This window comes from Tamandua tetradactyla, chromosome 11 (assembly GCF_023851605.1).
Source record: "Tamandua tetradactyla isolate mTamTet1 chromosome 11, mTamTet1.pri, whole genome shotgun sequence".
Lineage (NCBI taxonomy): Eukaryota > Metazoa > Chordata > Mammalia > Pilosa > Myrmecophagidae > Tamandua > Tamandua tetradactyla.
In genome coordinates, this window is record NC_135337.1 from 65,693,463 (window position 1) to 65,705,519 (window position 12,057).

At 38.4% G+C, this 12,057-nt stretch overlaps 1 protein-coding gene across 5 annotated transcripts in view; it reads right to left on the reverse strand.

The window, feature by feature from the left end:
- The window catches only part of PRKN (parkin RBR E3 ubiquitin protein ligase), a 1,515,422-nt gene that overhangs the window by 763,291 nt on the left and 740,074 nt on the right, over positions 1-12,057 (reverse strand). For all 5 annotated transcript variants that reach the window (XM_077120792.1, XM_077120791.1, XM_077120789.1 and 2 more), the window contains one exon: positions 5,210-5,293. In XM_077120792.1, the coding sequence (XP_076976907.1) occupies positions 5,210-5,293 (84 nt within the window). The remainder of the gene's footprint in view (positions 1-5,209; positions 5,294-12,057) is intronic.

Below are 12,057 nucleotides of genomic sequence, written 5' to 3' on the forward strand. Positions count from 1 at the left end.
CTTTTTTATTATTATTATTATTTCATTTCATATGTCATTTCCATTCTTCTGCTTTATAGTCTCTTCAGTTCTCAAGTTTGAGGTGTCTTTTGTAATCTACACAGAGGTGGATTTTCTTATTTTAATCTAGTCTAAGAATCTTTGAATTTCAGTTAGTGTATTTACATTCAATTCCATTGCTGTTTTATTTGGATTTATTTCTCCATTATTTGAACGTAATTATTTGTCCCACCATGTTTCTATATTTCGCTCACTTCCTCTTTATTTTTTTTGGTGCCTTCTTTGGATTGTTTGTTTTTCCATCATTCAGTTTTTCCTTTTACTAACTGGACATTAGAAAAAAAAATTCCAGTCTCTCTGAGAATTATCCTAGACATTTTAAATGCATCTGGTTTTTGTTTGATTGTTGATAAGCAATTTTTTATTGTGGTAAAGTATACATAACTTAAAAATTTCCATTTTAACCATCATTAAGTGTACAATTTAGTGGCATGAATTACATTCACAATGTGGTGCAACCATCACCACTTTAAATACATCTTTGGCTTAAAGAGTGTTGGCTTTGCAATATCTAGCCAATTCGGATCACTAACTGGAAACTTTCTCGAGTGGACAGAATTGCATTTCAAGGAGGCTCCCCAGCTTGAGTCCCACTGAAGGTGGTGAAGATAATGACCTTTTAGGATGGGTTTGTGTGCCTTTCTTGGAGAAGAGGGAGCTTTACCACAAGGCCCAAAGTGGCGGTGCAGGGGCAGCTTGTATGCGAACGATAACACATCACTGAAAGTTCACCCAGAAAAATGGCTTGGAAGTGAAATTAATCTAGGAAATTCTTGACCTGAAATGCCACACTGCATCAGCACTGGAGAGTTCTCATGGGAAAAAGGCTTTCTGAATACAGAGAATATGTGAACATTTTCTGCTATAACTCCTGTTTCCCACCTATGTGTGAACCAGAAAGTTCACACCCTTACGAGGTCTTGTGAATGCAGGAAGTGTAGGGACACTTCCATCAGAAGATGCACTTAATGGTACACGAGAAAGGAAAGCTTTGACTGTAATGAAAATGGGAACTCAATCATCCTCACTGGCATCCTTGTTCAGTAAAAATATATTCACATCTGAGAGGAACCCCGAGAGAGGAGGTTTCATAAGAAACCTTCAGCCATAATTCAAAGCCATGCCCCAGAACACTCCCACCACGTGGAATAGCTTCAGAGCCCACCCTCCATGTCCAGACCTTCCTGAGACCTAGGGAGAGGTGTCTTACCTCTGCAGCCCATAGCAGAAGCCTCCCTTCCCATCACTTGGCTGATGGGAACTGACTTGGCTCTGGTCAAGAAAATATGAGGGATATCTGCTGGCAGCTTCTCAGGAAAGGTACTTGCATCATAGATTGTCTGCAGTTTGCATGTGACAATGTGAGGGCTTCAACCAGCCCTCAAATCCAGAACCCAAGCACCTCAGGCTGCTCTGGACTCTGTGATACTAAAGGCCTTATTGCAAATCACAAGCCATCTTGGGGGCTCTGTTGGGGGCGGTTGAAAACAAAAATGGATCTCTCCCAGCAAGTAGAGAGGGATGGCACTCAGTGTCCAGCAGTGTTTGCCTCTGCAGGCACTGTGGAAGGCAGGGAACGGAGCTTTCTTCTTCCGTGGGCTAGTGTGCATTGCAACCCGAAGACCGCCTGAGATACACCCGGGGGTGGAAAGGGCCTCATTGTCTGGTGTTCAAAGTTCTCCTTGCCCTTCAGAAAGGGGTAATTGTCTGGAGTCTTAGTGAGTCTGGGAAGATCAGGCAGTGAGTTCCTCATCATAAGAGGAATTTAATGTTCCCAAGAGTTTGAAGGGAAGCTGTCTCCTGGGAACTGGCCAGGAGTTGTTCACAACTGGGTGACTTCCAGGGTCAGAAGTCTTTCTCCAGCTAAGAGAAAACAGGGAGCTGGAGGGACAACATACAGTTGCCTGAGCTTCTGACTTGAGATTTGAATTTTTATATGAAGTTTCCTAGTTTTATAAATGTTGACACCAGCTGTTTTAAAGGCTTAATTGGGATGTGACATAAAATAAACTGCACTGTAAAAATTTCATGTTTGACATTTGTATGCAACCACAAAACCATCTTCACAATCAAGAAAATGAATATATTCATCACCCTCAAAGATTCTCTTCTTGCTCCCGCCTGCCTCCACCCCTTCCATCGGCAACTAGTGATCTATTTTCTCTCACTATAGATCATATCAAATTTTCTAGAATTCCATATGACTGGAATTACACAGTGTCCCTTTTATTTTATCTAGCTTCTTTCAATAAGCATATGATTTTTAAGTACATGCATGCTGCCAAGGATAGCGATAGCTGATTCCCTTTGATTCCTGAGTAGAGTTCCATCATACGGATATATCACAGTTTGTTCATCCATTCCCCAGTTGTTGGACAGATGGATTGTCTCCAGTTTTTACCTGTTTCAAATAAAGCTGCTAAGATCTAAGTATCACCAAACCAGGTTTGATATTAGACAGTATCTTTACTTTTTTGAAAAAAACACAAATATCTTTTACATTTTCCTCCATGCTTTCATGTCCTATTGTCCTGTAAATTAGTTTTCCATTTGTAAATAATTCCACAACATAAAATAATGCTTCCATATTTTATTAGACTTATCTACATTCAATATTTTGAAGGTATTATTCCTTTGTCATCTGGTTTCCAATGTGATACTGATTAATTTATGAAATTATCACTCCTAAATAGGCAATCAGTCTCCTTCCTTCTAGCCGCTTTTTAAAAATTCTCATTGACTCTGAGCATCTGTAGTTTCACTGTGTTCTATTGATGTGTGACTTTCATTTTGTTTCTCTTCTCTGGGGATTCACTGGGATTCTCAAAAATTATGGATGGCTCCATTTCATTATTTCTTTAAGAACTGCCTTTTCACTGTTCTATTCTTATCTTTAGGAAATCTGATATTTGAAACTTCTAATTCTGTGCTCCATGTTTCTCAACATGACCTTTGCACTGCAAAACTACCGTTTTTATGCTGCACTTCCGGTAATTATTTTTTTCAGATAAAATTTCGAATCTCATTCTTCTTTTCACCTATGTCTTATTCTTCTGTTTAACCCATTTAGGAAATTTTAGGTCAATGACTTTTCATTTGTAATTCTAGAATTTCTCTTTAATGTGTCTAATTTTTTACTCTTACTGTATTTTTCTTATAGACTTTTCGTTTTTAGCCTCTTATTTTACACACTTTTATATAGAATAAAGGAGACAAAACCCTTACCACCACCGTCCCACTGGATCTAAGGAGGGTGTCCTACTTCACAGGTCCCAGGTCTATGTAGGATTCTGGATGCAGTGTCCTGTTTGCAGGGACCCTAAACTCTGACCTGACCCCTGCATGTGACCTACCAGGACATGCTGTGGCCACCAGGGCTCAACAGCTGTCCCCAGTGCCCCAGCTGGCTTCAGCTTACTCCAGAGAGGCTTGTAGCTCACTATAAGCTGCATTCTCTTAATTTTTGGCACGTGTTTTCCTTACTATATTGTAGGTACAGCCATTCTTTTAAAACACATGAATGTAATTAGAGCTATTATTTTTGAATGATGTGAACTAAAGTTTTTTTTTTTCAGAGTATCCAGTTCACCAGGACATCAGGAATGGAGCTGCCATATAATTTAATTTATTTTCAATATTTCTATTGCTACCTGAGTACTTTTCAACAAGCAAAGGGCCCAGTTTTCAGTGCTACCTTAAACAACAGTTTCTTTCCTTGACTGTATCTTTAGAGATGCAGAATTATCTACTTTGCTGTGATTGAATGCTGCCAATGACTACCAAAGTTAATTGAAGGACAGACTGTCAATGACTGAACCAGGTTGTCAGTCTCCTGTTACTGTAAGACAATGTGGAGATACAATGTTGCACAGGCGAGAGTGTGTGTGTACACACATATGAACACACATACATATAAAGGCATTTCTGTAATTATAGCATTATGCATATCTGATAGTACATACATTTTTGTATGTTTACATACATATATATGTAATTATACTTAAGAATTCTGCCCAATGAAATACCAATATTATAACTTCATTGCAGTTACTAAAATGGAGTGGCAAAAACATGTAAGAAATGCATTCTGATTCAATGTCTGTGAGTGACATCCCAATCATAATCTTCTTCAAGATTTCTCTGTCGTTTTGTGTTTATTACCTTTTGCACTAATACAAATCTGTTAATGGTTCCTACCTCTGGTTCCTTGGAGAGTAATTATCTTACTTCAGGATACTGCTATCTTGGGATCCCTGTGACAAACCAGCAGATTGGCAAGAGAATGCACATCGAGTGATCCCAGTTCAATCGTCATACCTGTTGCTACTGACAGACCTGGTATCTTCCAGGAGATATTAACCACCAGCTGGAAGTGACAGTTTGTGAACTAACAATGACATTTGCATTGGCATCATAACAGGATTTACAGCTCGGGAAACAGACACAATCAGATTATGATGGGCCCAGTCATTTTACAAGTAAAAAGGAGAAAAATAAACATATTAGAAACACAGTTATATATGCTTCACGACTATAATGCTGAAATTATTTTAAAAATAGCTTCAGAACTTGGGGTCTCTTTAAACAAATGCCTGTTTTTATTCCAAACATACAGCATCTGTTACAAAGAGAAAAAGGATTGCAGAGAGCAGAGGATGGTTTTTCAATTACATAGCTGGTCATCCATACCACATTTTCTAGCACATTTTCCACTATGTCAGAGAACTGCAAGAGAAGGATAAAAAAAGATAAAGCAAAAAAAAAAAAAAAAGCCATTTCTGAATGAAGCAGAATATAAATGTAAAATAAGGCACAGGGAAAAGGATTAACATTATATCTTTGCTACATTTCTTTTCCCAGCCTCCCAATAGACTCTTTTTCTTAACTTTTCTTTACATTCCATGAATATGACTTTGCGAGGAGTTTAAATTATCATGTTTCAACATAGTGACTCAACCTGTAGGAAAGTGACACAAGTCAACAATATGGGTAAATGCACTAAAAACTAGGTCATAAATAAAAGCACACACATACATTTATATATATATAAATTATACACATTATTAGATGGAAGAAAATCAAGTAAAATTTTTGTCTCGATTCTAATGATTTTATCTTTTAAAAAGCTTTAATTTGACCAGATACTCACTGCACCAGTCCCAGGACAGTTTAGAGACTGACATTCACCACTCATCTGATTTGGAATTAAGACGTCTTCCCAGCAAGATGGACCCTTTGAGAAAACACAGGAACAAAAATTTAGGCGCATAACTTATACTCTCAATTACATTTTCTGAAATCTATCTTTCTATATAATAAAATGCTTATGAAGTAAATATGTAGTTTTCATAGTATAATCCAGAGCTCCTGGGGGCCTGCGAGACCCTTTTGGGAGATCCACTAGGTCAAAATTATTTTCATAAATGTATTGAAATGGTATTTGACATTTTTCTCCAAATATTCCCCATTTTTCCTTCCTCTAAGGAAGGTTTCTGTTTAAATGCTGCCGTATTAGAAAGGCCTTCTGTGGCCTCCCTTATGTCTCTCCATCCCGCCTACTAGGCTTCTTTCCAGCACAACCCCTAGTAACACAGGGAGGGATACGGGGCTGTTAGTCCTGCCTGTTGAAATGGGGGGTCCACAAGTACAGAGGCTGAGTCTGTTATGTTCTCTGCAGTATCCCAGGGCCTAAACAGGGGCCAGACACATGGGGGTGCTCACTAAGAATAAGTAAAAGAATGAAGGAATTGCCAAAGAGAAAACACAACTGTAAATACCTATAAAGTATTCACCTCTCCCAGTAACCAAAGAAATAAAAATGTAAATAACATCATGAGTCGTTTTTGACAAATTCAATGAGAAAACAGTATTTAAAATGAAATAGTGTGAATTAATCATAAATTATTTTTGGAAAGCAATCCAGAAATCTGTATCAGAAGTCTTTAACTGGCTTATAACTTTTGGGGACATTTCTAGAAATCTATACTGGACAAAAAATATCAAGGACATAAAGAACCTTGCATTTTATGAATGCAGATGTTCTTTACATAGTACTAAGGAACTGGAAACACCCTAAATAAGATAACTACACAAATATTCTCTGATACATAAAATAGGATAACACAAATAAATGTATTTTTCCTGTTCACTCACAATATATTTAGTGAAAAAAAATAAAAATTTGGGTAAAAGTAGGATTATAACTATGTAAAAAACAGAAAAGAGAAAAATTTTAAAAAGATATAACAATGATATAATCTGTACCTCTTTGGGTAATAGCTTTCTGCATATGAATGGATAAACTTTACTATTTAAAATTTTTAATAATATTCTTAAGTTTATCCCAGTTTCAACTGCCGACCTGAAATGAAAACACACATGTAAATTGTATTAAGTTTCCTTTGGGGCAGTAGTTGAAATAGTTGAGGCACACGAGGAAGGAATGCCTGTTACAGTCACTGAGCTGAAAACACATTTATATCCTCTCCCTCCTGAGACATTAAAACAATTACATTTAAAAATGAGCGGTGTGTAAATCCATACTACCAATAAGAAAAGAATAGGGAGCCCTGGTTGAGAAGAGATTTTAATGCTTTTCTGGGAATCTGAGACAGGCTATAGCAGAAGAGGGAGTGTCTCTGCCCTGAAGGACCAAGAAGAGGCTGAGTGCGCTGACACAGTGAGGCAGGAGGGAAGGCCGAGTGAGACCTAGGGCTACAATTAGGGAAATGTTAAATGCTCCTAAACAGAAGGTCCTAAAATTTTCCAGAGAGAAAGTTCAGGTCCTCTATTTAGAAACAAACATCAAAACAGAATTGAGAAATCATAATGATGTCTTCAAAGACCAGAGGGAAAGATTTCCAACCTGGAATCCCGTATGTAACCTCATCATCGGTTAAGTGGAAGGATGGTAGAAAGTCGCTTTCAGATATGACAAGAGTAGGAAAGTTGAATTATCTGCCTATAAGGTCTAAGAGATCACACTTGTAAGGTCTGAGAAAAGTCAAAACGGGACTAGCCCTCATTCACTTCCAGTTTGTAATGCAGAAGGAAATCACATGAGAACTGGGTCTGAACCCACACGGCTGGGTTAGGGAAGGAAAAGCACAGAGGGTAGTGATGATATCTGCAGGTGAGGAGGGAGCTCCCAGCAGATGGCTTGAGGGCCAGTGGACAACGAGGAAGGAGGATGAAGGTTAGGACAAAGAGGGTGTGGCTTGTGGCAATTGTCCTATCAACGTCAACTGGACTGGGAGAGGTTTCAGTTGCATGAGCTAAACCATCATCACCAGTCAGGGGCTGGACCAGCCACCTGCAGGGACCACCGCAGGATAGCCCCTGCACCTAGCAGCAGAAGTTAGTAATCACACAGAAGGTACTGCAAGGATGCAAGGCCACCTTCTCTCCAACCATCCCACACGTTCCATGAGTGCTCTCACTCTCTCCCTTCCCTCTCCAACACACACACATACACAAAATTTCAGAAAAAAAGCAAGAAAGCAAGACGTGGGTAGAAAAAACCTAGAAGACCGTATGTCTACCTGAGTCTCCTACAGCATACTTCAACCCTCTCACAAAACTCTGGAATGTGCCTATCGCTACTTTTTTTTTTTTTTTTTTTTTTTATAGAGAATAAAGAGATTTATTATAAGGAATTGGCTCATGTGATTGTGGGGGCTGGCCAGTTCAAATTCTATGGGGCAGGCCCAGGCTGCAAATTCTAGTGAGAATTGATGTTGAAGTCTTGAGGTAGAACTTCCTCTGACCTCTGGACCCCTCAGTTCTTTTTTGAGTCTCTTTTTTTTTTTTTTTTTTTTTTCATTTCACTCTTTTTTTTTTATTAATTTTTTTATTAATCAAAAAAAAGAAAAGAAATTAACACAACATTTAGAAATCATTCCATTCTACAAATGCACTCAGTAATTCTTAGTATTATCACAGATGTATGATCATCATTTCTTAGTACATTTGCATCGATTTAGGAAAAGAACTAGCAAAACAGCAGAAAAAGATATAGAATGTTAATATAGAGAAGAGAATTAAAGTAATAATACTAATAAAAAATATATATATATAAAAAGGAAAAAGAAAAAAACAAAAACAAAAGATACAAACAACAAACAAACAAACAAACAACCATATTTCAGGTGCAGCTTCATTCAGTGTTCCAACCTAGTTACATTACACTTAGGTATTATTGTGCTGTCCATTTTTGAGTTTTGTATCTAGTCCTGTTGCACAGTCTGTATCCCTTCAGCTCCAATTACCCATTATCTTACCCTGTTTCTAACTCCTGCTGGTCTCTGTTACCAATGATATATTCCAAGCTGATTCTCAAATGTCGGTTCACATCAGTGGGACCATACAGTATTTGTCCTTTAGTTTTGGGCTAGACTCACTCAGCATAATGTTCTCTAGGTCCATCCATGTTATTACATGCTTCATAAGTTTAGTCTGTCTTAAAGCTGCATAATATTCCATCGTAGGTATACGCCACAGTTTGTTTAGCTACTCTTCTGTTGATGGACATTTTGGCTGTTTCCATCTCTTTGCAATTGTAGATAATGCTGCTATAAACACTGGTGTGCAAATGTCCGTCTGTGTCTTTGCCCTTAAGTCCTTCGAATAGACACCTAGCAGTGGTATTGCTGGGTCGTAATCCATTCTGCCATTCTATGTCTTTTGATTGGGAAATTCAGTCCATTAACTTTTAGTGTTATTACTGTTTGGATAATATTTTCCTCTAACATTTTGGCTTTTGTATTATATATATCATATCTGATTTTCCTTCTTTCTACACTTTACTCCATACCTCTCTCTTCTGTCTTTTCGTATCTGACTCTAGTGCTCCCTTTAGTATTTCTTGCAGAGCTGGTCTCTTGGTCACAAATTCTCTCAGTGACTTTTTGTCTATAAATGTTTTAATTTCTCCTTCATTTTTGAATGACAGTTTTGCTGGATATAGGAGTCTTGGTTGGCAGTTTTTCTCTTTTAGTAATTTAAATATATCATCCCACTGTCTTCTAGCTTCCATGGTTTCTGCTGAGAAATCTACACATAGTCTTATTGGGCTTCCCTTGTATGTGACAGATTGTTTTTCTCTTGCTGCTTTCAAGATCCTCTCTTTCTCTTTGACCTCTGACATTCTAACTAGTAAATGTCTTGGAGAATGCCTATTTGGGTCTATTTTCTTTGGGGTGCGCTGCACTTCTTGGATCTGTATATTTAGGTCTTTCATAAGAGTTGGGAAATTTTCAGTGATAATTTCTTCCATTAGTTTTTCTCCTCCTTTTCCCTTCTCTTCTCCTTCTGGGACACCCACAACATGTATATTTGTGCGCTTCATATTGTCATTCAGTTCCCTGATTCCCTGCTCAAGTTTTTCCATTCTTTTCCCTATAGTTTCTGTTTCTTTTTGGAATTCAGATGTTCCATCCTCCAGTTCACTAATTGTAGCTTCTGTCTCTTTAGATCTACCATTGTAGGTATCCATTGTTTTTTCCATTTTTTCTTCTTTGTCCTTCACTCCCATAAGTTCTGTGATTTGTTTTTTCAGATTTTCTATTTCTTCTTTTTGTTCAGCCCATGTCTTCTTCATGTCCTCCCTCAATTTATTGATTTGGTTTTTGAAGAGTTTTTCCATTTTTGTTTGTATATTCAGCATTAGTTGTCTCAGCTCCTGTATCTCATTTGAACTATTGGTCTGTTCCTTTGACTGGGCCATATCTTCAATTTTCCGAGCGTCATCCATTATTTTCTGCTGGTGTCTGGGCATTTGATCAGATTTCCCTGGGTGTGGGACCCAGCTGGTTGAAAGGTTTTTCTGTGGAATCTCTGGGCTCTGTTTTTCTTTTCCTGCCCAGTAGGTGGCGCTTGTGGCGGTCGTCTGTCGGCCCTGGAAACCACGCGTGGAGGCGGGTGTCACTGGCTGCTGCGGCTTGGGGGAGTGCCAGTCCAAATTGCCCAGCTGGCCTTAGATGCCAAGCGTGACGGGAGGGCCCTGCTATCCAACGTTAACAGTCAGACCGGGGAGCCACGTGCGTGGAGGGGACCCCAGTCGCCAGCTGCCCCGGCCGGGAAAATGTGCGCCCCTCGGGTATCTCACCTCAGCGGATTCTCCCTGCCCTTTCAGCCGTTCCAGAATGGGGTACGCTGTCTTTTTGGTCTCTGTCGTGACTCCGGGAGCTGTTTCGTATTGTTTCTGTTTCTTTAGTTGCTTTTCTGGAGGAGGAACTAAGACCCGCGCGTCTTACTAAGCCGCCATCTTCTCCGGAAGTTCCCTATCGCTACTTTTTAAAAATCTCTGCTTCCTCAGCAGGTTGTGGTTTGTTCTATTCTTATGAATGCTATGAATCTGAAACCTCTAATTTTACTCAACTAGGAAGCCTTTAGTCAAACTTGTGGCCCATCTATAGCAAGTCTATATAACTGTTAATAAACAGTTTATGGATTTTACCCCTTGTTTCACATTATTTTCCTATGAACCTCATCTAATTTAATTTTTTAAAAATTTGTATTCTAAATAGATCCTGGCAAGCTGATCAGATCATTTTGAATTGAGGCAGGGTATAATAAGTGATTATGGAGGGCTTGTGACTTTTTCTTGCTTAGCTCTACAAAACTACAGCCAGCTTCCAACCAGAGCAGATTCTTACAACTCCTTCCATCCAGGGACAGGGAGTGATCTGTCTGCAAGGCACAAATTGGTCTTTGTCCAGGTGCTGGGTTAAGCACAGTCTCACAAATGATGGCTGCTGGAGATTTACGAAGAACTTCAGCACGCTTAAGGCTCTGAAAAGTCTCTGGGTTTAAGAAAAATCCATTTAACTGCGGTTCACTACTAAACAAACAAGACCCCACTTCTTCCCTTCTGCTATCAGCATGGAACAGTTTCTTCTGCGAACTAGTTCAGGAAACAACAATCTGCTCACAGCACATGGAATGGTAATGGTAAAGAAAGCATAACACTGGGAACTGCCTACAGAAGCAACAATAAAATCAAACACAGGAATTGAGATCCCAGCTGCATTTCAGTGTTCAAAGTAGAATTTCCTGCCACAAAATTGAGGACTGAATGAAACTTTCTGTGCTTATTGAACCTAGTTATTTTTCAAGCCTTAAGTTTACAGGGTCCGTATAGCAACAAAAACACTTATGTGACAATTCCCATAATTGCCACGAGGGATTAGTTTATGTGACAAACCCTGGCATCATATGGGAAATTATAGGACATTCATTCACGACATTCTTATTTACCTTATACTATGACACAATGACCTAACTAGTAAAACTGAAGAGAATACCTTTGGATATGAGAGTTCAAAATAAATATACATGTGTTCTAGTTTACTCATAGTACTTATTCTAATAGTATTGAATGCTATTGCTACAAATAACCTGAACATAGAAACAAATACCCCAGTGAATTTATCCCATTACAAATCATATTAACCTTGCTCCTTTCTTGTTCCAAAAAAAAATGTAAATTTTCAACTGCCAAATCACTACACACTGTTTCAATAGTTGCATGGTTAAAACATTTATAATGAACAGTTTTTGTATTTCTATAAGAAAGGTCTCCAGACTGCAAGATTTAAAAGGGCTGCAAATCACATGGAGGCAAATGGTAGCTCTAGATTAGAATGTATCAAGCAAAGAATCAGAAAGAATGTCTTTCATCTTTCATATCTACCGTATTGTAGAAAAATGTCTGAAAAACTGTCAGATAACACAATGGAAAATATGGGTAGTAACAGAAAAATCATTTGGGTACTTTTTAAAAGACCTTCTCCAATTTTGCCAATGATAGCTACAACCAAGAAAACACAAATTATTTATTATCTATGCCAACAGTGAGCAAACTATGACGTACTGGTCAAATCTGCACAGTGCCAGTTTTTGTACCGTCCAGAAAAAAAGCATGGTTTCATGGTCTTAAATGGTTGAAAAGCATAAAAAAGAATATCTTAGGACACCTGAAATTTAATTAAACTCAAA